The sequence below is a fragment of the Myzus persicae genome, unplaced genomic scaffold (assembly GCF_001856785.1).
Source record: "Myzus persicae strain clone G006 unplaced genomic scaffold, MPER_G0061.0, whole genome shotgun sequence".
Taxonomy (NCBI): domain Eukaryota; kingdom Metazoa; phylum Arthropoda; class Insecta; order Hemiptera; family Aphididae; genus Myzus; species Myzus persicae.
This window is the reverse complement of record NW_019103933.1, coordinates 675,381-702,900: the sequence shown is the minus strand read 5'-3', so window position 1 is coordinate 702,900 and position 27,520 is coordinate 675,381. Positions and strand designations below refer to the sequence as shown.

The 27,520-nt window shown below is 31.7% G+C and overlaps 2 protein-coding genes across 5 annotated transcripts; one reads left to right on the top strand and one right to left on the bottom strand.

Annotated features, from left to right (window-relative positions):
• Positions 1-18: 18 nt before the first annotated feature.
• LOC111036580 (protein wings apart-like) lies at positions 19-9,398 on the top strand. 3 transcript variants are annotated; one of them, XM_022318655.1, is made up of 14 exons: positions 19-370; positions 492-640; positions 1,422-1,632; positions 1,723-2,972; positions 5,289-5,416; positions 5,485-5,605; positions 5,675-6,139; positions 6,218-6,440; positions 6,527-6,639; positions 6,718-6,817; positions 6,881-7,063; positions 8,712-8,800; positions 8,858-8,959; positions 9,057-9,398. In XM_022318655.1, the coding sequence occupies exons 2-14, from the start codon at positions 623-625 to the stop codon at positions 9,159-9,161; spliced, it is 3,108 nt and encodes a 1,035-aa protein (XP_022174347.1). In that variant the 5' UTR covers positions 19-370; positions 492-622; the 3' UTR covers positions 9,162-9,398. The 3 variants fall into 3 exon arrangements, with proteins under 3 accessions (XP_022174347.1, XP_022174345.1, XP_022174346.1); XM_022318653.1 differs by having other exon boundaries at positions 1,422-1,647; XM_022318654.1 differs by lacking the exon at positions 492-640 and having other exon boundaries at positions 1,422-1,647.
• A 3,401-nt stretch (positions 9,399-12,799) lies between these two features.
• Positions 12,800-27,004, bottom strand: LOC111036547 (serine protease nudel). Of its 2 annotated transcripts, none has more exons than XM_022318601.1 (19): positions 26,776-27,004; positions 26,553-26,711; positions 24,297-26,456; positions 23,965-24,168; positions 23,583-23,746; positions 21,846-21,979; positions 21,363-21,755; positions 20,973-21,256; positions 20,626-20,901; positions 19,999-20,518; positions 19,253-19,545; positions 18,985-19,156; positions 17,852-18,085; positions 17,403-17,757; positions 16,641-16,806; positions 16,028-16,207; positions 14,885-15,140; positions 14,644-14,751; positions 12,800-13,210 (listed from the first exon to the last, which is right to left on the bottom strand). In XM_022318601.1, exons 2-19 carry the CDS (start codon positions 26,707-26,709, stop codon positions 12,925-12,927), a joined length of 6,342 nt encoding a protein of 2,113 aa, XP_022174293.1. In that variant the 5' UTR covers positions 26,710-26,711; positions 26,776-27,004; the 3' UTR covers positions 12,800-12,924. The 2 variants fall into 2 exon arrangements, with proteins under 2 accessions (XP_022174293.1, XP_022174294.1); XM_022318602.1 differs by having other exon boundaries at positions 19,999-20,515.
• Between the last annotated feature and the right edge of the window lie 516 nt (positions 27,005-27,520).

Genomic DNA, 27,520 nt, shown 5'->3' with positions numbered 1-27,520 from the left:
TTTTTTTATTTTCATACCGTCCATCGTCTGTGTCCTGTGTGCCGTTTGTGTGTATATGTGTACGTGCGTAAGAGTGTGTTTTGTTTACAATATACATTTTTTTTTATTATTATTAAATGCATACAAGATCAGTGATCACCCACTCAGTCGAGTTCATAGTGTTCATATCTACCTTGTATTTTTGAAGTTTCGAAATTAATTTCTCGTTTCGCAGTTTGCAGTACGTTTGAAATCCCCCGAGCCCTGTAAAATGCGGCTGATGCCCATTTCATACATGACGTCGTTGTTCCCCGTGCGTTGAAATAAAAAACGGTTGGAATTGATCAGATGTATCCAGTAGTTGATTACGCCTACGACGCTTAACATGCAGGTATATCGATAATTATTGCGAAACAAAATACTGTAATGGAAACTATTTTCTCAAATATCTATAAATTGCCATGAAATATATCAATACTATTGAAGGATGTCCCTTAAACATTGACTATCAGGCGGTCAAGTGCCTGGTTTTGTACTGTTCCAGAACATTTTCATTACCAAACAAATTAATTGTAATCGGTCATCTATAGTGATGGGTGCTATTGGGTTTTTACAAAAATTTTCATAACAATTTTACATCTCGATGGGACCGATAGAAACGGTATTTTTCAATATTTTTTTTATAATGCTTGAATTTTTTATTACCTATACTAGATTGCATTTATGTATTAAGTATATCTAGTTTAAAAATTTCAATAATGTAATATATTTGTATATTATTCATTTATATTATGTATTTGTATTTAGATATTAATTATTAATTTTACCTATTATACTGTTTTTAATGTAGGTGTCTTAATGTTTTATTTATTTATTGGAAATATAATTGATTAGTAGGATGATATATAGGTACTGAGGCAACACCTAAACATAATTTTTATCAGAATAATCTATTACAATAATGTAAGGATAACTTATATTATTTACACTTAAATAAAATTAAAGATTTATTTAAAGTACATTATACATTTATGCTTATAATGTGACTATACTCAGTTCAGCTAGAGAATATGCAGTGCATCGACCGTACTTGGTTCCCCGTGCAATACCCTGCCATAAGGGAACCATTTTTGAATTGGCATGTTCTCTCGCTGAACAGAGTATACTTAGTGTCTTAGCACTCTAGTCTCCAATTAAATTCAATAAATACAAATATTTTAAAGCATAATAAATTTCCTGTGTTTAATAGTATACACTTATTAATACAAAATATTGTGCAAGTTTTCAGTAAAGTCTAGTCTTAAACTATTATCATCAATATAAGACATTTACAATGTCAGATCAGGTTCGACATTTATATGTTCCTATTATTTTATATTAGGTACCTTTATCATACATACCTAAATATGTATATTTTTAATTTTAATATACTTTTGTTTTAGAGCACTGCGAAAGGTCCTAGATCTTACATGAAGTCATATGGCCGTGCGAAGTACTCTAATAATCCGAATAGTGTTGTACAAACAGCCATAAATTTTGATAAGCTACTGTGTGAAAACACTAATAGGCCTACGGCGGCCAAATCTTCAGGTACTGTTGGCAAATGGGGTGTAACTTCATTTACTTCAATTAGAAGTACTAATTTTGTCACAGGTAATACAAATACAGGTAATACTATAAATTTACTTTGGTTTTAAATAATAATAATAAACATTTTTAATTTAATAATTCATATTTTTTAAGGAAAACCTGAAGAAACGTCAGGATCTCGATTTAGTGTAGGAAAAAAAAGGCAACACCAAGAAGCTAGTCCTGCTCCTAAAATTGCTATACCAGAACCTACTGTAAATGTAGTAAGACCTAAGAAATTTTTTAAAAGTCGCAATGCTGATTCTAGTAGATCTGACAGAAAATATGGTGGATCAGAAGTGACCAAGAAAACTAAAACAGTTATTCAGAAAACCCCAGAATCTTCTCCTGAAAAAGAAGACCGAATTCCAGAATCAAAAGAATTGTCTTTTACATCATTAACACCGACTAAAGACCCGAGTAAACCACCTATTGTTCTTCGAATATTTAAAGGTAAATCGCAATTAGTGAATGAGCCTAATTCTATTCAAAAACCTCTTCAAGCAATTGAAGTACCAGAAAGTAATGACCAAATTACTCCTACCATAACAACAAGAAGTCTTCGGAGACGAAACCCACAAACTACATATACTGAGCCAGAAACTGAAGAATCTCCTCCAATTATTGATATTCCTAAGAAGAGACGTCAAGATAGAGCTAAATTCACAGTTCCCGCTTTAAAAATAAATATATCTAAACATACTGTTATTAATCAGGATGATGATGAATTGAAATATGAAATAAATGAGAAAGAAACAACCATCATGAATATTGATAAAACTAAAATAGAGCAATTGGAGAATGACCGCAATAAGTTGTTAGCTGTATTAGAGGGTAGTGATGATTCTTTATCTAGCCCTAAAATGGATATTCCTGTAGAAAACGAAGAAGAAAAACCAGATGCAACTGATGCTTTACTAAAACAACTTGAAGTACACTTCAAGCCTGATCAAGAACCTCCTAACAAGACAATTGAGAAAAAGAAAGAAGACGTTAAGGTTCAGTCAGAAATTCCTTCTTCGAAACATCGAGGAGTTTTTGTAGAGACTGAACCAATTAAGATTGATGATGAAGACGTAACTGAAAAAATGGTCGTAGACCCACCAGAAACAATAATACCAGCAAAGAAAAGTATTTTTAAATCTAGGAATGAGAGAAATAAGAAAGGTATGTTTCTTTATAAACATTCATGGGTTGATAAAGAGAAAAAAATTGATGAAGAAAAGAAAGAAGAATCTATTCCAAATACAAGCCCTGGTAGTTTTGAACAAAAACCTTTACTGAGAGTTACAAAATCAACTGATGTATTTGATGATGATTTTGATTCAGTAACAAGTCTTAAATGTGACAAGAAAGAAAAAGGAGTAAGTTTTATTATTTTACATCATGATGTTTTTGATGTAAGACGTTCATTATTTAATATTTATCATTTCAATAACCTAAGAAAACGTTGTACTTGTATGTGTAACTTAGCCACGTACGACATAACAAATTTTTGTTCTCCAGTTTCAATAGTTTGTTGTTAATATTGATATTAGAGTGAATTGACCTATTATTAAACTTTTAGGTTACAATTTTATCTGTATTCTATCATTGGTTTTGTATGATATTTTAATTTTTTAAAGAATTATAGAGCATTTTTAGATATTTACACTTGACATACTCATAACTTTCTTAAAAATTAAAATATTGTAAAAAACCAACTAGAGAACACGTATTATGTTCTTACCTTTTTTTTTTTGTTAAATCGCAGCGCTACAGGGGGGCACTTCATCCTAGGATAGTCCTTCCCCCTGCATCCGCATCTTTTATTTATATAAACCATTTACAAACATACCATTTACAAACATACTGAAACTTAAAACTAAGGTGTTGCCTTTACAATGATAGAGGGCTCTACCCCTCTTACTTCCACCTTCGGTGCACATATTATACGACTTAACTACCTTACTCCTGCAGCTCTCGCTATTTTTTGAACCTGCCTCTCCTCTTCCTCCTTCGTCGAGAGCACCATTCCCGCGTACGCCTTAACCGCATTCCAGTGGTCCGTCTTCTCTAGCATTTTCGACACCACCGTATCTGGTTCCAGCGCTGCACCAATTCTCACCTCCAACTCTCTTCTGTGTCTCCACCATCTGTCTCACCTAAACAGCGTGTGTTCAGCGTTATCCACCGGTGATCCGCAGTCTACGCACGCTGGGTCTTCCCGTTTTTTGTATTTGTGGAGATAATATCCAAAGCATCCATGACCCGTCAGCATTTGGGTCAGATGAAAATCAGTCTCGCCAAAGTTCCTCTCGGTCCACTGTCTAACATCGCCAATGAGTCGCTTCGTCCACAGGCCCGTCTTGGTTGCTTCCCACTGCGACTGCCATTTCCTATATGTTAGGTCTGTCAACGCCCGTTTCTCTAACATAGCCCCTTCCTTCAATGTTTTGGCTTTCAATTGCTGCTCTAGCTCTTTGAGGTGTACTGGTATCATGCCAGCAACAACTAAGATGGCATTCGCTGATACCGTACGGTATGCCATGGCTACTCTTAATGCGATTCTCCTTTGAGGTCTCACTAACGTTTGGACGTTTGTTTCGAAGACGAGTGCATCTGCCCAGACCGGGGCTGCGTAGAGCAGTTGATTTTGCACTGCCAGCGCGACGACTTTCCTCCTCCGTTGTCTGGCTCCTCCCATGTTGGGAAGAATTTTCATCAGGGACTCGGCTGTGGCTCCTGCTCTAATTGCCGCCGTCTCTATATGGTGTTTGAAGCCCAACTTCCTGGATAGTTGCACACCGAGGTATTTGAGGTTTCCACTCGGTTCCACGGGTACCCCGTTCACCGAAAAGACTGGCACATTATGTTCTTACCTAAAATTTGATAGTAGGTTATTAGAGATATCAAAACTAATAGCACACTTTTGAAAATGGTGAACAGAAATTTGTTATGTCATGTGTGTGTAAGCAGATATGTGGGTATGACGTATGTTCCTAATATTTTTGAAAATATTTTTTACAATTATATTTTTGTTATAAGTTTTTACATTTTTGAATGAAAATTTAATTTAAATTTAAATGAATATTTTTAATTTTGTTTACTAAAGCATAATATTTTTCACGGTACCTTCCTATTTTGGTTTATAAAAATCAAATTTTAACGAGTAGTTTATTAGCTTTAACTTAGTAGTTACACTCCGATCATTAGAAGTTAATTAACTTATGAATATAATCCAGAACTATCCGAATGAAATAAAAAATGTATGTCATCATTTAAAAAAGTAACATTTATTTTGAAAATGTTATTTTAATGACTTAAATTTATGAAAAAAAAAATATTTAAAAATGTTAATAGCTTATTAAAGAATGCGTATCTTACTTTAAAAAATCATCCTGCATATGTAATAGTTTTAATCAGTATATTCTGCAACAAACTGAATGGTCAACTATAATTATAGTCCTGAAATTATTCAAAAAAAGCGTTACTAAAAGTTTATAAAATGAGAGTTGTTTAAATTATCTACAAGCTATTTATTGTGTTATTTGTTTTAAAGTGCACAAAAAAGCATAATTTAGATATTGACTGAACTTCAACTATATTATAAAGTCATTGATTGTATCATACAATCTTAATTATTAAATTGAAATATTTTTATTTTAAAATCTTAAATTATATTTTTAACTTTTTTTTAGTACTATACTGTGGTCCGAAATGTTAAAAAAGCTCACCAAATTCAAGAGTCTGGAGAATTTCAAGAGTTTAATGATGATGTTGAGTATATTTTAGATGCTTTACAACCAAACAACCCAATTGGAACTAGGTACACTAATATTTGTTATTAGCATTTATTTTATATACTAGTATTAACTAAGTGTTTTATTATTCTAGATGTCTGTCTGCAATAACATTGGCTACTAAATGTATGACTCCAGCTTTTAGGATGCATGTTAAAGCACATGGGACAGTTGCTAAAATATTTCGTGCATTACAAGATGCTACTAAAGATCAAGTATTTATACTTAATATTATTTTTATTAAGTTACATATTTTTAAATAATGATGTCCTATTATTTTATAGAGCTTAGGAATGTGTACAGCTACCGTTATGTTTGTTCTAAGTCAAGATCGTTTGAATATGGATTTAGATCGTGATTGTCTTGAACTCATGTTAAATTTATTGGAAAACGATACGAGTCATGATCAAGCCCTTGATGATTGTGGTCTTACTGATCATCAATTACAAAAGACACGTGAACGAGTTATACAGTTATGTTCGGAGATTAAATCTCAAGGAGCCGCTAAATACTTAAACACAGATAACATCACTGTCGGACAATTGGCTATGGAGACTCTGTTAAGTCTTACTAGTGTTCGAGCTGGTGAGTGGTTTAAAGAAGAAATGAGACAGCTTGGAGGTCTTGATCACATCGTACGTACAGTTGTACAATGTTGCAATCATGTTGACTCAATGACAAATGTGTGGTCCCCAACATTACTCGATCGTATTAAAAAAGTAGATCGTTGTTTGAGGATTCTTGAAAATGTAAGACATGGGTTTGTTATTTTATAAGTGAGTTTTATTCCATAAACTAGTTATTACCTATTGTATTTCATTTTTTAGGTAACAATGCAAAATGAAGAAAATAATGTCTATTTATTAGATTTTGAAAATGGAATTTTGATTGATACATTAGTTAGATTGTTTAAAGTATGTGATTATGAGATACCGTTATATCCAAGTTATAATGGAAACGACAAAGACTCAATAAGTGCAGTATTACGAGAGTGCCTAACAGCCAATTTAAAAGTGCTTATAAATTTGTCACATGACTCCAATCAAATAAGTAAGTTTTCATATAAGTAATATAATTTATATGTTTGTGAGTAAAATATATTTTTGTATATTAATGTCTTGTTTATTACTAACTAGCTCATGGCTCAAAAATTGGACAAAAAGATGGAGTTATTGATACAGCTTTGCATATTTTCCTTAAAGTTCCAGAATATGTTCCTCATGATGAAAAGTTTGATATAATGTTTTCGGTAATAATTAAACTTAATAAATATTAAATTATAATTGTATTTCTCTATATAATTCTTATGAATAATTTTTTTCTGTAGACCTTAACATTGCTGATTAATCTAGTTGAAATCAATGTGGAAAATAGGAAACTTATAGCAGAAGCTAAAGCTCCTGATTCTAGTAATATTCTTCATGACTGTATGTTAAATTTTTGAACAAATAATTTTAAAACATCTTAACATGTTAAAATTGTGTTTGTAGCAAACAAATCATTTGCAATTGAAGCACTAGTGAAAATGTTCTTCCAACAAGAAGAATTGGCAAAGACTGAGGAAAAAAAGACTGATGAAATATTGGATGGTGAGAACAAACAGACGGAAAAACCAGCTAAAGACGCTCCATTAAAAGCACATACACAATATATTGAGGAGACTATTGCGTTACGTAAGTATAATATAAATTATAGAGCTTGGGACATACAGCTCCAGCGAGAGGTTTAAGCGAGGCTTTTCATGAGGCCTTAGACATTTTTTTTTTCTTTTGACTCCCTAAAGTACTGCTTTGACATTTTTTTCTATTTTACACAATTTATGTAAAAACGTTTGTTTTTTATATTTCCAATTAAACTAAGTATTAAACGTAAACTCAAAATTTGGCTTTTGGAAATTTATCAAAATATCGAAAATTTGCAAATTATTTTTAAGTAAAAAAATTTTCTTTTGATAAAATATAGGTACATTAAATGATTTAATAGATGATTCACCACAGGTTTTTTTTGACAAAAAGAAAAATTTACCGGAATGTAATATTAAATTTTTCTTGAATTTAAAATACTTACGATATTGAATGCTCAACAGTAAATTGACAAACTCCCATTAATCGATTTTTGATATTTTGCTGTAATTCAAAATTGAAGAAGTTCTTCATCATCATTAAATAACATTTTTGGCATTGGGCCCCTAGAATTGTGGTCCCTGGGCAGCTGTTCCTTCTACCTTGCCATTCCTCCGACGCTGGTAATATATATCTTATAACTATTGAACTATTTGGTAGAAATTTGTATCTTATTATAATATGTACATTATTATATACATATCATTATGAATTGAAATACAAACTCTGAAAAATATTGAAGTTAAGAAAATGTCTTTTGTCAGTCAAATAAGAAAAAACATAAATAATGAAAATTATAAAAAATGTTAAAAAATATAATTATTTTTTCAAAAATGTATTCAGTTAATTTTACTAACTCGTGCACAATAAACAAATTATTACAAGAATTGTAAGTTCAAGCATCTACTCCTACCAAAACTCCTTGAGACCGAGTAATGAAATTGACTTGTACTAGTGATACCAATAATTTATATTACGCTCATTGACAGTATAAGGGAGTATGTTAAGATACATATTTAATATACTTAACATACATTTTACTGTAACAAAATTATTTTTTAAATCATTTGATAATTCAATTACATTTGATTGCAAGTAATTTGTATGTAATTTAAGTTACTTTTTTGTGGTAAAATTACTAGATTACTAACTAGATACTTTATTTTTCTTAAATAAATTTTATGAACACATTCATAATATTTGTATATTTATATTCAACTATATGATTTTCCAATAGTATCTTGCATTTTTATAATAGCTTTTTGGCAAAAAAGTGTTATTTTCAATAAGTTTCAACTTTGAAAATGTATTACATACAAATAAATTTTAAAAATAGAGAATATTGTGTTACACAATTATTGTTTTATTTGGTTCTTAAATAAACATTTTGTCTTATTTCATATTATTAATGTATTGACAAAATAATTATTAAACTCCAATTGTAAATATTGAAAATAAAAACTAACTTTAATTGTAATGAAGTAACTTTTAAATGTAAAATAACCTTGACTATGAAATGAGTAACTTAAGAACTATTTAATCATAATTTTAAAATATAATATAATAACAAAAAAAAATTAACTTCTCCAACATTAGTCATTGATACTTGTATATTTATAGATTATTAATTAACAACTATAAGTAATCAATTAACAGAGTATACAAAATTATAATATTTGTTACTTTTTATAATTTATAGTCGTTGAAAAGGCAGGTCAAAATATGCAACACACAATGGTTGCATCATTTATTGCAATTTTACTTGGTTATATTACGATGGATAACAAGGTAATTCATTAAATTTTTAACAATTTCAGTAAAATAACTGTGAAAATGTATTTACAGGAATACCTAGACTTTGTTGGTAAGCATTTACCAGATGGTCGTTTTACAGCAATGTTGGCAGTTTTGGATAAATATTTAAATTTTATGAAGCTTACTGCTGCTGTAAGTTTAATTGCACAATTTCATACCTAATTCATGTTTATATTATGTACACAAAATTAAATACAGCTTATTGATTCATTATATTATTATAATTTAGCCTGGCACCAGAGGAATTAAATCTGTTGAAATGATTATAAAACATTTGACAAAATGTGAAAAACTACAAGCCGATGCTTCTGGTCTACCTGGCACTTCAGCATAACCAAGTAGATTGGCTATGCTTTATAGGACCAAGAATAGCATAATGTAATGTTTTAATAATTTAAATTATGAATTATCCTTTTATTTGCATATAAATGTATTGATTTTGTAATTTATTTGACTGTAAAGTATTATATCTTTGTTGTAACAATAACGGAGTAATACAATCTTTTCCTATTCTTTACGACTTCTTTTTTGTCGTGACATTTTTATGTTTTTAATTTTTAATTGTCTCAATGAAATCAAATTTAATCCGTCTGTTATACCTAAGTAAATTTTGTAAGTTGTGTTCTTAATTAATTTGTATGTTTGGTTCTTGAGTTTAGTGTTATAATACCATAGGAAGTAATAAAACCTTTTTAAATTTACTATTAAAAATTTAAAAGAATACATGTTGTATTTTCATAATCCTATTGTTTATATTATTGTAATTATTATTTAATAATTTTATGTTTAATATTATTATAATTGGTATTTACTAAATAAATAGCCTTTTCTAATTTGTCATAAATTAATATAATTAAACACATTTATAGCTTAAAACAGTGATTCTTAACATCTAGTGTTTAGACACTAGTTAAATACTCCAAGTTTATTCATTTTGAACAATCAAAATATAATTGTAATAGATTCATTAGAAAAATGTATGAAGTACATTAATTGTCTGAGCTCCACTATCCAGTTTTAGTTCTGTTTCCTGTTCTACTGAAAATAAATTTTTAAAATCTATATTTTAAAATATTATACAAACCTTAAAACAGAGAAATGTTAAGAATCATTGCTTCAATATTTAACTTTTAACAATTAATTTTACTAACATAATTAATTGGTTATGTTAGGAAGAAAAACATGCCCAAATTTAGGTTGAAATTTGTCTGTAAAATAACTCCCATCATCTCATACCTTTATATACTTATGAAAGTTAAGAAAAAAAATGTAACCATAGGTTGGTCATATGATTGTTGTTACTTAACTACTCAAGTCATCAAAGTTTATTATTTAGTCTTCTAACGATGGAGAAAAGAACACGACATATATATTGTTATAAATATGAAATAATTTACTCAAACTATTTGTGGGAATGCAAAAAGAAATTTTATTTTTTTTAACAATTCTATTTTATTTTATAGTATCTGAATGTTAATCTTATTTAAATATGTTATATCTGAATATTCTAGTATTGTCTTAGGGCTTTCTGTTATAATATATCAAAACTTTACCACAATAACTAAGTTACCTAAATTATGACTTGTCCTATCATACATTTTAATCTTTCATATTTAACAATAATAATTTTTATGAAATAAGTTGATAACAATAATTTCTTTTTCATTTTGATAGTAAAGTAAGAGAAAGTACAAGATTTTTAGTGATTTTTTTTAAAAAATTTGATGAGAAAACATTCAATCTGCACATATTATTAGGTTGTGCGGTATTATATATAAAAGCCCACTACAGCATCTTAGTGATAATTATTTAGGAGGTACATTTATGAAAGTTGGAATAACATGTTCATACAATTCTATCAACAAATCTGCATAGAACTATCGATAGGCATTAATTGGGTGGGGGTGACCTTCTAAAAATGTAAGGTTAAATTATTGTTAATGTTATATTGGTGTTATGTAAATTAATTAGAAAAATGTTTCTGAAAAAGCATTTTTATGGGAAAAATAAGGACGATAAAATGACTATAGTGCATAGAGCACTAAAGTTAAATATGCCCAAAAAAAAAAAAATTACACTTTATATTTTCTTTATTTTAATTAATTTTAATATTTTAGCTACTAAATCATATTTTCTCTGCACCTATATGTGTAAAATACAGTCAATACTGATCTCATTCTTCATTCAAATTTAATATGATTGTTGACCTTGATTCATTAAAAATATTTACTGAGGTGCTTGATTTTTGATTAACTATTAAATATTCACTAAAAACTGAGTAGGTATTTGATCATATTAATATGTCATCATTTCGTCAAGCTTTTTCCATCATGTCATTTAATTTTACATGCTACAATAAAGATTTAGCTTAGATAATATTGTTAACTTTGCTATACTTTCTACAGATTAAGTATAATAAGATATATCAACATGAAATAAAGCTCCCCCTCCCCACCCCACAAAAATTCCCCTTAGAACTAACAATGCTTGTGAAGGTTGGATCGATGGGTTTTCTCATCTCATCGGCAATTACTAACAAAAATATATCAAGAAAGTTGTAACTGATAGAATAACAATGTTCGCTGGAGTTGGAGAAAAAACAAAATCTGGTTAAAAAATGAAAGAATTCTTTATGGGTAGTTGGGTGAATAATATTTTTCTATTTTTTAATTTAATTTATTCAAATATGAAACCTTAAAAATTATTATATAATATAGACAATAATATTATAGAGATTTGACCTTTTTTTTTTTTATTGATCTTATATAAAATCTGTGGCCATTAGTTTACAAATTTACAGTAATTTAAAATTAGTTACAATTACAATATTATATCTACATTGTGGAATTAAGGGCTTACATAAGGTTGTATAGCTGAATTTCTTTTATAAACATTAGGATGTTGGAGATTGATTGGGTGTCAGGTCTTAGCGCTTCTCCGATTTGTTGAGATATGTCGTGATTTGACCTTTATTATCAAACTTAAAGGTAAAACAATTCTCTATTTATTTCTCATCAATTTTAAGCAGGTATTTAAGAGTACATAAAAATTGAAATATTGTAAGAAAGCTTACCTAGGTTCCAGCCCCTATTTTTTAGTGAGTTCCGATATAAAGTGTGTAGTCCGAAGCTGGAAATGTGCACTATGGATTTAAGATTGTGTACTAATACATTTTAGACTACTGTTTACTAACTAGGTACTTAATACCTATACTTTACCAAGTACCTACTTACACTTCATATATAACAATGGAACATTTTTATAGTAATATCGATACTTACTATAATTGGTATTGACCATAAGATACATGTACACCTGTAAACCTATACAATAATAATATAAACCATAATACTTCAACGCCTAATATATTATTATGCATGTGGCTTGGCGTGGCGTGTTGGCTGCTACCAGTCGCGGAATGCGACTGGGAGTAAGTAACGGCCACAACTACTAGCTCCCGGATGGATGACCATCCGGGTTCGTAGTAGTTAAAAACCTTGCCACACATACACGTGTTTGCTACCTACCGTGACAACCCTAACGGCTAACAATCATAAAAACAACCTACCATAACCTATTACAGTTAATAACCCCTATAACAGTTTATGGCCTTAGTCGCCGGGCTTAAGTTCAATGAAAAAAAAAAATTATTATGCATATCGACATTGAAGTCAATAGAATACCATACACGCCTGCAGGCAGCATTGAATTTAGAATACTTATTGGTCTTGTTGTAAAAATAATTGATCCATGTTTATGTAAAACACATTTTAATTTTTTTTCGTCAGAGAACACAATGTCTATATTATATAATTAAATATGTTTGCTTTGCACTCTTCGTGCAACGTTCAATTCTGAGGTTCAAACATTGATACATTCATGATTATCTTATATTATAATCTATACAACTAGAATTCCTGTTACTTAATACCTATATTATAATGTATTAAGTAGGTATATATATAGGTAATATAATATAATATGCAATATATATGTGCGTGTATACAACAGTAAGTAAATAATATACATTTAATATAATAAAATATTAGATAATATCATAGTTAATTATATCTTGTCGTAATGTCGTCGTAGCCGAGCTACGTACTCGAACACATCACGTACGTGGCGGTGCACGCGTGGTTGGTCCGCCGCTGTAAGATGTCTTTGGTTGCCGACCGGATGGTGACGTCCGTGCCGGCGTTCAGTTGGACGACCATGAAGTTCTCGAAGTCCACACCGGTGCCGGCCGCCTTTTTTATGCCCACCGCATGCCTGAATCCCAGTGCTCTGCACAGCGAATGGTAATCGATGTCTGTGTAGTCCTCGGTTATGCACTGCTCGTGCCAGTGCCCGTACGACCTTACCGCCAATATTCCTTCGTTTCTACAGCACAAACGTGAAACACGGTAAGAAACATACTAATATAGCCATTAATCATATTTACTATAGGTATCACTGTTGTAGTGCTGTACCTAGGTAGAGGTACACGATAACAACATAATATTATGATACACCTCCCCCCACCCATAGAGTATATACATAGACGTATAGCATTAGCCCCAACTGCAAGTGCAGGGTCCGTGATGCAATATTATTACAGCGGGCTGACATTTTCGGAACGTGTTTCTAAACGGCTTTGTGCAGGTGAAGATTTTCAACCTACAGACGCTTGCCACCGTTTTTTTCATTTATATTTAAAGAATTTCTCTAAAATACGATTTGTTTTTCAAGTGGACCATGAGATATCCTATTATGGAAGTTTCAACTAACGGAAACGACAGTGAATGCAAGTAGGTATTACATAAAGTCTCATAATCATGTAAAAAATAATATTATGTTTGAATTAAAATTAAGTACTGTGTGCACAAGCAACTAGGTATTGATGATTAATGATGATTGATGGACCTACTATTATAGTACATTAACACCAATGTACCTATTACTTAAGATTTGTTAATTTTTAATATAGTTTATAAAGTCACAACTACACTAGCACACTACAGTCATACTATATCTACCACACACTACACAGAGTTAAATAAAATGATAAATTCAATATTTTGATCAATACATTATACAAATAAATACTGTAGAGTATTTTAACAGTTGTTAAAGGTAGAATTTAATATAACTAGGTATCCGGAAAACAGCAAGATCCTAACTTTTTCGTTAGGTAGGTCTGCGAGACGTAGTGTAACGTAGGTATATATAATGATTTAATGACAATATAATAAATCATAATATATTGATACTGTGTGTGTATGTGTATTGTGTAAGCAAGTGATGTATCTCGCTGAATTAAATCAAATCCCGACCTTTGCGAATTACGCAATAGTATTATCTATGCCTCATGTCTAATTATTTGTAAGAATAGTGTATAGAAGAAATCTATCCAGCTCATAGGCGCAACTAGACCAAAATATTTGGGGGCACACAAGTTTTAAAGAATTCTAGACCCTTCACATATGTGGTTTTTCTTTTATGTAGACCTGCTAGATCGTCTGGACACTGGACTCAGCTTTCTATTCCGTAAATTGTTGTTAAATATTTTATATTCATATTATTTATCATTCATAATTTAACTTGTCAAATTGTAATTTTTCATCCAAGATTTCTCACATAAATGAATCATTAATTTTTAATAAAAGTGAGTGGAAAATGTATTATAATTGTACAATAATTTGCGAGTACATGTTTTTGTATCATGTACCTACATAATTATTATGTTACGTGAAAACACCTGTATTAAATAGGACGATATAATAACAGTAAATAATTATAGTATATAGTATGTAGCAACTAGTGCTCAGTCATACTTTTTTCCAGCTGGAGTGATTAAGCCAATGCATTCGGCTTCGTCGTCGGATTCGGGACAATCTTCTTCGCCGTCGCACACGAATTCCGATGATATACATTTGTTCGATCTACGGACAGACGAGAGACGCGTATATAAAACCTTTTTCTAGTTAAATTATTCATGTATGCAATATCCATATTAGTGTGTTACATTCATTGCAGTTACACTTATTTTATGTTTGTATGTTTTATGTTACTCACGATTGACAGTGATAAACGTTCGTTCTGTTGCAGTAACCGGGACAGTTCGCGAACTCTTCGTCCGTCTTGTCCAAACAATCCCAACGTCCGTCACATAATCTTTCCGGGGCCGTGAGCTTTAGATAGTCCACGCACGTGTTTTTCTCACACGTCTTTGGTTCATCGGTTCCGTCTCCGCAGTTGTTGAGTCCATCGCAAAATGCAGTTTTCTCCACACATTTGCCGTTGGTGCAACGAAAACTGCCCACGTCGCATACTATATAGAATGGTTGTATATTTAAATTTTTGTAAATTATATATTGGCATATTGCATTCATTGTTGCAACTTGCAGACACTTGCAGTACAGTACCTCTGCCTATCGGTATATTTAGTATTTAAGTGCCATAATAGTATACTTACATTTATTATTATCACTTATATCAGTATGTATCGAAAGCGAATAACATATTTTTGACTTAACTAATTCTTAAAAAATTTAATGAATAGTTCAATACCTGATGAATCCAAAAACAGCACACATTTTTGTGTTTTTGTACTTTAGAATTAAAATCAAAATTGTGTGAATTAACGTTATCGACGCATTCCGATCGTTATTCATATAATATTTTTTTATAATTTGGCATTTTATACGAGTACACTCGTGTACCTAATATTTCTCATTGTTTTTCAACAAGTCTAGTTTTTTTTAATTATACAGACATACTGCTGTAATCGTCTAACCCTAAAATAAATTCTTATTATTTTGTCACAATTATATTTAAAGGAAAAAGTTTATATGCTGCCTCTTCCAAAGTATTTGCTATTTTGCATTTTAATAATAAATGCCTTATTTTCACAACACTTTTCTAATAGAAGGATCTGCGTTAAAGTGCTTTTTTACAAAAAATCATTGGCTGGTCATTCTCTTAAATGTTGTCAGTACTGTTATAAAATTAACAATGTAAATACTTCTTTGTAGGATTATTAAGCGATAAGTTACATTACCAACTAATTAGTAATTACCAAATTAATACCTAAATTAAGAAATACTCGAGTAATAGTTAAGATAATTGTTGTTATAGTGCATTTGCCCATCATCCCCTCGCCCCCACACTGGATCCTTCATACTGAATTATATAATTTATGTAAGTATAATTTATTACTGCACAAAGTGTCGTTGGTTTTGCATTTCTCGGTTCGCTGTTGGCACATTTTAATCGTTTCGTCTTGTTCGTCACGACAATCCGGTATTCCGTCACAAACTCTTTCCCACGGGACGCACTCGCCGAGCTCACAGCGTTTTCCACCACAAAAAGGGACGGGTGTCGTTTTCATGCTTTCATCTAAAAAACATAAAAATGTACACACGAAACATTAACGAACATATCATAATATACAGGATCTTTCAAATGTCGCGTGTGATAAAAATGGCAGGGATCACGTTAAGTTCGGTTTGTGACAACCAAGTTGCATTGATGTACCTATCTATAAATGATGTACAGGGTCAGTCAGGGTGTATCTGGAAGATATGACATATTGTTTAAATATAATTTCAAAGACAAATTTTTTAATTATTTAGATATACACCTTATAATATAAGTAATTAGTAATTACCTATAATATGATGCATAATATTGCACCTACTTAAACTGTTTCAGTGTTTCAATTATTAGTGCAAAAAAAATCCTGCGATCTCATATTTTATTATATTATTACAATATTACGAGTGGCATTGGAGGCAGCTGTTTATATTAGATACATATGTGTATTATTTACCAGTGATTTCTTCGATTTTGTTCATCAGACATTCAGCCATGGGCAGCCGGATTCGCACGTTACGATCGCATAGGTTCATGTCGGGCTGAATCGATGGTGCGGCCAAAAACAAACCGTAATTTGATTCACAGATAACCGCAGTCACGTGAGACATATTTTTTCCGTTCTGAAATCAAGTAGATCACTTATAGCCTAGTTTATATTCTGTAATAAGTCTTTGAAAGACCCAAATAGTATTGTATCAAATAAATACCTACACTCACATAATACATCTTGCTGCAGTGCATAGACGTAATTAAGGGGGTTTAGATCCCCGATCCTTTACCATATTTAAGTCTTTACTGTAGTTGTTATTGTGTACATTTATGTAATAAATATACTAATATGCATCATTTGCTTAACAAATTAATTTCCCACTTTTTTATACACACAAATAAGGTAATAATTTCAATTCATATTCGAAAACTCAACTTAAAATATTTTTTGCTTTTTCAGTAATTTTTTCTCTTATTTAATTTGTTAATTGATTATCATATTTAACATTTTTGTGGTCCAACAGTAAAATAGAAAAATTAATTAGGTATAAACGTTACCTACGTACTTTGAAAATCTTGTGCGAGTTAAGTATATACGAAACTTGGAAATTAGTTATTACTTATTAGTTACCTATTATCTACTAATTATTACAGTGTAATATGGATTCACCTAGTATATAATCACAACCTCAAGGGCCAATTATGGTTAATAGCTGTATGCACTTACTGAACACGATCGGGGAGTTTGTGACACTGTAAAGCACAACTCGTTAGGGTCGTCGCACTGTCCGGTATCTGGCCGAAGGAAAGCTACTTCGGTCTTATTGCCGTGCTGGTTGTTCGTGTAGCCGATCGCGTAGCAAGTACCGTTCGGCCAGGGCGACGGCTGGAACGGCAAAACTTTCAACGGGGCCACTCCTCTGCTCACGGTTGCTGGACGAGCCAAATGAAGCAAATCGAAATCTGTATCGGGAACTTCTCTGATCCCGTCGACCCGGACGATCTGTTCGTACGGCGACTTGATCCAGATGACCGAGTACGCGCTGCCGCCCAACACTGCCGTGACGTACGACTTGTTTAAACTTTAAAAATAAAAAAAAAACAATCAACACCGAGAGACATTATTTGTGATTCGGAACTGATTTCCGTCGTCCGTTTGTCGTGCGTGCAGCTCACTTTAAACCTGTCCTCTTGACAAGCACCCAAGAGTCCTTCAGTAGTACTCCGGACTGAACGAGTGTACCGTCCACTACGACGTCGGCGTGCCAATAGTACCGTTTCTCGTCCACCGTCTTCCTGCCGCTGCATTCCACGAAGAGCCCTTCGCACGCGTCAGTGATCTTCAACCGGTTCGTTTTCAAAGGCAGAGCACTGTTCCACGACATTCTCTTGGCGTGGCGTTCCGAGTGACTGAGAATAACGACAATAACGTGGGCTTTTAGAACGAAATCGAGTCCGATGAAATTATACAACCCAAATCAAATAAGTAAACCGCCGAATTTATTGATTGGGCCCTTAATACGTGAGTCAAGATTATTTTATTATTGCACTTATTCGGATCGAAACATATAGGGAGTATAGGGACTAACGATTTCAGTGATTTTATAGGTTTGACTTATAACGGGATATTCGATTTCAGTTACGGTTTCGTAAATTAATTCATATAGGTAAGTTCAATTAATTTTAAATTGGAGTACTATACCATATACCTATTCACCATTTTCTAAAATTAAAATATTGATAATTTATAATTAAAAATAAAATATTAATATTAATAATTTATTTTTATTATTTATATTTATATTTATTTATAAGTACTTTACAATATACATTTATACATACACCTACTAGGGTTATAAAATGTATTTATTTTTATTAAATTTCAGTATTTTATGTCACTGGGTGATTTGGATTGAAATCTTGTACATATTTATGTAGGTACATATTATTTATAGCTTATAGATATATAAATATTATGTACCTACATGCGTACGATGTACCTACAATATTTTAACGAGAAATTACTGAATTTGTTTTATTTTTTAAATATACAAATGCTGCAGGAATGAGGTTTCTGGGATTTATAAAACTTAAGTAAACATGTAACAGCCAAAAATATATCTCGGAATATACCTAGGGTTTAGTCCACAAATAATTAAATAACGGCTTTAATGAGATTCCGGTTCTAACACAATAACTTGGTATCGTTTTATTTTTCGGTTTGGTTTCAATGCTCAAGCCTCGCCGTTTTATTATAATATTAAATCATCTATATTTATTGTACATAATAATATTTAGTGAGTACGTACGAGTAACCTAGGTCGGAACAAGTGTCGTGTGCGATCTTAACAACCGCATCGTCTTTGATGCACATCACCCTCCAGACGCCGTTGCGGTTCACGGCGACCATGCCAGATTGTCGTAACGTCGGCCGACCGGTCGCATCCGACGTTACAGCTGTTGTGCCGTTCGTGATCGCCACTGAAAAATCGAAACGGACAGACAATAATAATAATAATGTGATAAATTTTCCAACTTTCGACTATTATCATTTATAGATATAGTTGTTATAATTACCGCAGTATTTCTCGTCAACGCCGTCAATGCAGTTCACGTGCCCGTCGCACCACTCGCTTTTTTTTACGCATTTTATCGGCCAGCCGCAAGCGGTCTCGTCAGTCTTGCACTTGGGCGTAACGCAATCGGCCTCGTCCAAGCCGTTGTGACAATCTACGAGACCGTCGCAAATGGCCGACGAATTGAACATGTTCGTCAGTCTCGTCTTGCAGTCGCAGGCTTCTTCGTCCGTCCCGTCCTCGCAGTCCACTGTGCCGTCGCAACGGTGGTTAGACAACACCACTTGAGTAATTCTGGAAAAATTATCGGATGAGTTTTAAGATTATACTAATAATTTAAGTATTATTTTTAAGTCCATTTTTGTCGAACTTTTTAAAAAAAATAATCAGCTCTGGGTTTCGATTTTAATGGTTAACATTGGTCTCTGTAGATAGTGGAGATTCTGGTTACGGTTTATTGTTTTTTTAGATTCCTTTATTACTAGGCATAATACTGCTTAATTGATCAATTAAAGCAAAAAAAAATTATATAGTGAAAATATTCATAAAAATTGTTATAAGTACCTAGGTATCAAGAGTATGTTGATAACATATTATTTTGTTTTAAATATATTTTTAGATGAAAGAACTACTGATATTTTTTTACTCAGGACTTTCGGTTTCTGTAGGAATATAATATAATATCGTGTGGTGATATAGTTTTTGGTTCCAGAACCGATTATTTTTGGCCCCGTTTCCATGTTTTACCTTTTACAGCTGAACGTTTTTTCGGAAAACTGGTTGTCGAAAAGTTGACTCAAGGCATTGAGAACCGTATCGTTTAGTCTAGTGATATTATTACTATTGATTTTTTCATTGACAACCGCTACGGTCATTCTAGTTTCGTTTTTAACAACGTCTCTGTCCCGGAGATTACCGCTGATATTATCATATTTTGGTAATGGTGTTATGTCTGTTCTTACAGACGCTACCGTTGTTGTTGTCTTTTTTGGAGTACTCATGGTGAAATTGACATTAAAATCTCGCAGTGGCTGTCCAGCACTTTTTAATTTACTGTACTTTAAATTGCTGTGGTCAGTGTTTCTCGACCGATATAAGTTCACTTGATACTGAGAACCAGTGTAATCACAATTTTGTTCGTCTTCCGCGTTCATACAGTCCACATATTTGTCACATTGACGTTTGGTGGGAATACATTGTTTTCCGGTTTTGCATCGGATTCCTGGACAATATTGTAGTGGACTGTCTTGTGGCAAATTGTTCTCTTCTGAAACGAAACGTTTAATTGAATTGGAAAAAGTGAATATTGCATATTGACAAAAATATAGAAATTGTTCAAAACATATAACACGATTTAATCTATTTTTAACTTACCAGTAGCTTTAAAAATCCAATCCATGTACAACGCGACTCTAGTGTATACTCCGGGTTCCATAGGTCTCGCACATCCTTCGCCGTGGCTAACTATGCCGGCCACATACCATTTATTTAGATTGTTGGGCTCTCTGCAAAGCAGTGGACCTCCACTATCTCCCTGGCAAGTATCGTGGCCACCATTCAAATATCCGGCACAAATTTCTTTACCCTCTATATCAGATTTATGTGTGCACTCGGCAAGAATCGGTACTTCTACTTCTCGCATGTTGTCGGCTAAATAATAAAAATATAAATAAAAAACACAGTCGATTGCCTCACGGCTCACGCCACTTTGTTCGACTTACGGTCTGGTCCGTGTTCAACCGTAGCTCCCCAACCAACAGCTGTACACATTGTTCCCGGGAATGGAATCCAGCTCAATTTATTATCGGGCAAACACACTGGTCGAATCCAACGGTTAAATTCCAAACTGCGGTCTAATCTTAGCACGGCCAAATCGTTTTCCATCGTCGATCTACTATATTGAGTGTGGATTATTGCGTGAGTTACAATTCTCGATTGTTCCATGGGCGAAAACGAAAATCTTCGTAAAATTCCGGCTTGCACTTCATAAAAATGCTTCTTATACCTAAGTATCACAAACAATTGGAAAAAATTAATTCGCTAATTAAACTAAATATATAACAATAATGTAATGATGATAATCTTGTATAGGTATGAAGTTCGGTCCTTACTGATTAACGCAGTGAGCTGCTGTCAACACCCATTGATCACTTAATATAACACCACCACAATGGAATATGCCATCCTGGTAAAGTGCAATGAGCCACGGCCACGCGCCAGGGTTACTGGCGATGCCTCCAACTACCCTAGCGTCCTTCGATCTCGTAAAGCGTGAGGTGATGTTATTCGATGATTCCAAAGGTGAACTTCTTCTCAGTCTATCGGGATCAATGTTTTTGTTAAATTTCAGATCAGAACGTATGCCACACATTTCTGGTTCACATTCGACAAAGATTCCTTGGTGATTGCATTCGTTTGATAATATAATTTGATTATTTCCGTCGATATTGATATACGGCCCGTTATAAGTAGTCAACTCATTCATATACTGTACTTTATTTGGCCTAATAATTAAACCAAATATTTTTATTTAAAACATAAATTTTAACTACAATGGAAGAGTTTATTGTCATATAGGTAGCTAAACAATTTACTTGGATATTTCTCCAGATTCAACCGTACACGCTTTTTCCGCCCACGTGTTGATTTGATCGTTATCACACATTGGGTACCAATTTCCTTTCCAATTATGGTGCAGATAACCGGACGAATATGAAATGAAAAATATCTAATATGTATAAAGCACAAAGGGTATAAGTTATAACATCGCATGTGTATAAATGTAATACTATTATAAATATTTAATAAGAGATTTAATTTTACAGAGTTATTTTTTAAGTGGGTATATTATATAAGGTATTCTACAAATTTTTTTATAAGCATAGTATTTAAAATATTTATTTATACCTTCTTCTTTTTATAAATCAAGCTTATAATAATTATTTTCGTTTTTAAATATTAAAATGTAATTATACCAATATTCAACATTGTATTCTAAATTCTAATATAATTATAACTAACTACAATTGCTTGTAATTATTTAATTCTTAGAATGTAGAAGTGAAGATTTCAAATTCGAAAACATTTTGGGCTTACTATTTAAAATTCAAATTATCTGTTTTGTTTTTGTTGTGTAATTCAAAAACGAATAATCGTGAGTACATCTTTTTGATCTATTTATCATACGAATGTGTAATAAAAAATATTTTGAGTTTTTTTTCCATAATTGTCAATACAATATTTATTTATTTTATTTGTTTATTTATTAAGTTGTTCTTCTAGTACTTAAAAAATAATAAAATACATAGGCACGGTTGATATTGGTATAAACATTAGAATTTCTAATTTGACAAAAGCACGGAAATTTAGAAATTATTTTGGAAAAAATATTAAATTTTTCGAGCCAATGCTTGAAAATCGAATACAAAGTTTCTTATAAGTTGCAATCTTGAAACCAAAAATTTAACAAATATATTCACTCATTATTTGTATAGTCATTTTATGTAAAAATCAGGGCGCTATTATATATCCAAACAAAGAATAACAATTTTAGTTATTTTATAGTTATTAAAAAATATTTTTTGTGGAGATTTAAAATGTTAAGGTAGGTATATTATAAATTATTAGGTATTACAGTACAGCGGCTACCTACTTTTCTTCTTTTTATTTACCTATTTAATTTATAAATTATTAGTTCGATGTAAGGTAATACTATAATAGATACCTAATAATAATAATAATAATAATAATAATAAAAATATTAAAATCATAATACTGATAGTAGATAATACATAAACAATTGCTTAACAATTTTGTTAAATAAATATGTTTTAAAATTAAGAGTCAGATAAAAAGGAAAGTTCAAGAGCCTGATCCCTGATCATCTTATCACTCCAACAATAAATGATAAGAGGATCAGGGATCAGGCTCTTGAACTCTCTTTTTTATCCTACTATAAAGTCTCTTCAATAGTTGAAATCAAAATGATTGTTTTCTAGTTTAGAAGTTATAGTCGATACTGCAAAGTACGGACGATAAAAATAATATTGAAAAATTGAATATTTTTTCCAAAATAATTTCCAAATTTCCGTGCTTTTGTCAAATTAGAAATTCTAATGTTTATAGCAATATCAACCGTGCCTATGTATTTTATTATTTTTTAAGTGCTAGAAGAACAACTTAATAAATAAACAAATAAAATAAATAAATTATATGCGATGCGAATAAATTAGTAGCTTATATAACATTAATGTTAAAAATTAAATTAAATTATAATCACTTTTTTAAATAATGTATGTTTTGTTTAAAAAAAAAATTTCATTGAAACATACTTGATTCGGATTTTCTAGGTGTCTAGATAACAAAGTGCATTCGTCTTCGTCTCGGCCGTTAGGGCAGTTTTTTACGTAATCACAGCGATTTTTTCTTTCGAAACAGCTGGAACGCTGTGAAACAATATCCCAATCGCCACAACTAAACGTTTCGTTGTTACAACCTATAGGCATATAAAATTACATACATATTATGTATCGTGTACATATTTGAATTTGAATTTATTAAATAAATAATTCAAACAAAATTCAAATTTAAAATAACAGTTATTATGTTAATATATTATGTGCAATATTTATTTTACTGGACACATAATATGGACACGATAAGGTTTGTAATATTAATTGTTAGGAATTATAGTGCTGTATACATGTGCATTACCGAAACAACCCAATTCGTCTTCTCCACTCGGACAGTCGTAATATCCGTCACACAATTTGTCTTTGTCTATTCGTTGTTTACAGTTACATTGGCTTTCATCACTCGCGTCATTGCAATGGATTCGGCCGTCGCACCAGTTTTCGTTGTCCACACACCCGGAATTGTCCACACACGGAAACGTATTCGACGGACAATCGAGATTACCTGCGGACCAAACAAGCCGTCGATTAGTTCGACAATCGTTTTATAAAGTTATTATGTTACATTATTATTGGGTAATAGCCAAGTATACGATATTAGGTGGAATTATTTGTTTATATATATGTTATTACCCGTTAAAATGTCGTCGTTGTTTCTTGCAGCGGTCTTGACGCTCGTCACCGCGGCTGCGTTTTTCGTGCTGTTATAGTGTTTTTTTATCGCTTGGTTCGAAGTATTTTCACTGTTTTTGTTTACGTTCACGGAATACATGCAGTGCAACCTGTTCGATTGTCCCGCGAAATCGGCGACCGAGCAAATCACGTCCGTTCGACAAATCAACAACACCGGGTAATCGTTTTGAATTACAGTGGCGACGGGTGGTTTTCTTTTATACGTAGCCAGCGACTGTGCCGTATACTGTATTGCACTTTTACTCGAGTCTTGCAGCTCACTAATTTGTTGATAATTCACTATGTTTGGTGAACACGGTGCTGGGTAAAAGCATATTGGATACGGTTTCAGTTGTACTTGTTGTATCACTTCAGGCTGTTGCAGGGTACTTTTGTCGTCCAAGTCGTCGTTCCTGCTGTTATTCGGCATCAAACGGTTTACGTTTTCTGTGCTAGTGTTGCCTATTACAGTTGTCGATTGATCAGTGTCTTGTCCGTTTTTCGGTTTATCGTAATGTTTTTCACCGCGGTCTTCCGACGAAGTTCTTTCACTTACAATTGCTTTAGTCGTATTTTTATTAGGAACAGGCGTTTCTGTTTTGTTTTCAAATATCGAATCGACCGTTCCATCAGTAACTCTGGTATTACTAAAATTATTATTGTCATTGGAGCTTGATGATTTTGTAATCGATCCTGTAATATTTTCAATTTTGGATGTCGATTCTGAAGTTTTTTCTGTAACATACGTTTCCGAATAATTTTTGTCAAGTTCTGATATTTCTGTAGTCAATTCTGAAGTATTTTCATTTTCAGATGTCGATTGTATAGTTTTTTCTATAACATAATGTGTTCTGTTATGACTTATGTCAAATTCTGATATTTCTGTAGTCGATCCTGAAATATTTTCATTTTCCGATGACGATTCCCAAGTATTTTCTGTAATATAAGTTATATCATATGTGTTGTCAGATGTTGATGCATCTGTAGTTGATTTAAAAATATTATCATTTTCATACAGTGATTCTGAATTTTTTTTTATAATATATGTAATGCTATGATTGTTTTCAGATCCCAGTATTTCTGTAGTTGACTCGGAAATATTTTCATTTTCAGCTGTAGAGTTTAAAATAATGTCTTTATTCGAATAGTTCTTTGCTTGTGTAGTGGTTGTTCTATCGTTATTTAATTCTGTCGTTCCAATAGTTTCGTTTGGATCCATAATATCTGTTGAACTTGTTGACATATCGTAAGTAATATGTGTTTGTGTGTTTTCATCATCATTGGTTATAATATCTGTAAGATATATTATTTGTGGTCCGACAGTTGTTTTAGTACCATCTTCGCGATTAACTATATTAGTTACCGCATTAGACATTTCCGGCGACAGGTCACCTTTTGTGTCGACAGTTCTATCGGTGCCTTCCTGGGTAGTGATACCTCCAAGTGTTGATGATAACATAGTAGTGAAGGCAGTTTCTTCGTTCGATGTTGTAGTAATGATTTCGTAATCGGAAACACTATTTAATTGATTGGTTACACTTTGAGGCGTGTACTTAGAAAAAATAATTTTTTTTGATTGTTTCGTTTTTTCACCCGTACCAGGTGCATGTTCATTTACATTTATCGGTGTGAATGTTGTTTGATCAAATGGTATTTTGGTTAAATATGAGACTTTTGTTGTTGTGCCGGTAGTCGTGTTAGTGTCTAATGGACATTTACAACGACATATGCCATTATCATCAACTGTTGATAATGATTCAGATATCCGATGTATGTCCTCGTAGATTTCATTGAATTTCCCCTTCATTTGCACACAGTCAACAATCGTTGTTTCTTCACGCAAACCCCGTTTATCTCTATTAAACTGAACATCTAATCGATTTAAACTGTTGTTAAGTCTTTTAATTTCATACATAAGATTTGTTAATCTGTTATTTATTTCACACTTGACGGATATATTTTGTACATGAACGTTATCTGAATCTGTCTGAAAATGACTATTATTATATGGTTGCGTTGCATAAGGTATTGTGCTAGAACTCTCTGATTTAACTAGATTCTCGATCTTGAGCGGTGATCGTAATGGTCTGTTTAAATTATTACCAGTATTTAGATGCCTACCTGAAACATTGAAATCCTCATTTATAATAAAATGTCAGTTAATATTAATATTTAATACTATATATATATAGTATTTTAAAGTGTTATAGGACGTACCTTGATTGAAAATATCGTTTACAGCGTAAAATGTTAATAAACCGAGGAAAGTTGTTGAAATTAATATTAATAAAATAAAGCATTTTCTTTTCCAAAACGGCATATTGTTTTCATACAGCAATTTTAATGTGGAAGAATTGGTATTGGACATTCCCATACCTATGTGGACGAACGAACTATATTAAATTACACCTACAATATTTGCATTTAGAATATTTCTAACCTGTAATATTGATGAATTAATTTGGCGTTGGTGTGGATTTATTTCAAATACAACTCATAATAATTAACACTTCAATACTCCATAGACTATCAGATGTATTTAATAAAAATAATTTAACACATATATTTTTAAAAATTAAAAAAATTATTTCATAAATTAAAATATATTAGTTGTTGTAGAACCCGCACATTTCACGATGATAGTTGTTTGGCGAATACGTATAAAAGACTGAGGGCAGTTTTGTGCTGAGGTGACAGTAGTTAGTAGTATATAATATAAAAAAAAAAATGACAATACATATATCATGTTAATAGAAATATTGCTTCATTCATTGACGCCTGAATTTGTATTAAAATGCTGTGCGTTGCATTAATTTTATGTAATTACTGTAGTCGGGTGTTTTAAAAATGGGTAATAACAATATGCATACCTATACCATAGAACATTGCTAAGGAATTTAAAAAAACAAAAACAAAAAAACAGTTTTGTTTGATTCATGTATAAGTTTATTTCAATAATATTCCTCACCAATAATATTAAATTATTATATTATTTATTGAATGAATGAAAATTTAAAAATATTCTAAATTTCTAAATCTATAAACTAACATCATCATATATTCATATGACATAATATTATTTTGTATCGTTTTATTTAAACTATATAACGTGCGAGAAACGTTCAACGCGCTTTTGAACTCTGAGTAGTGGCTATTGGTAAACCAATATAGTTCCTTAGTACCAT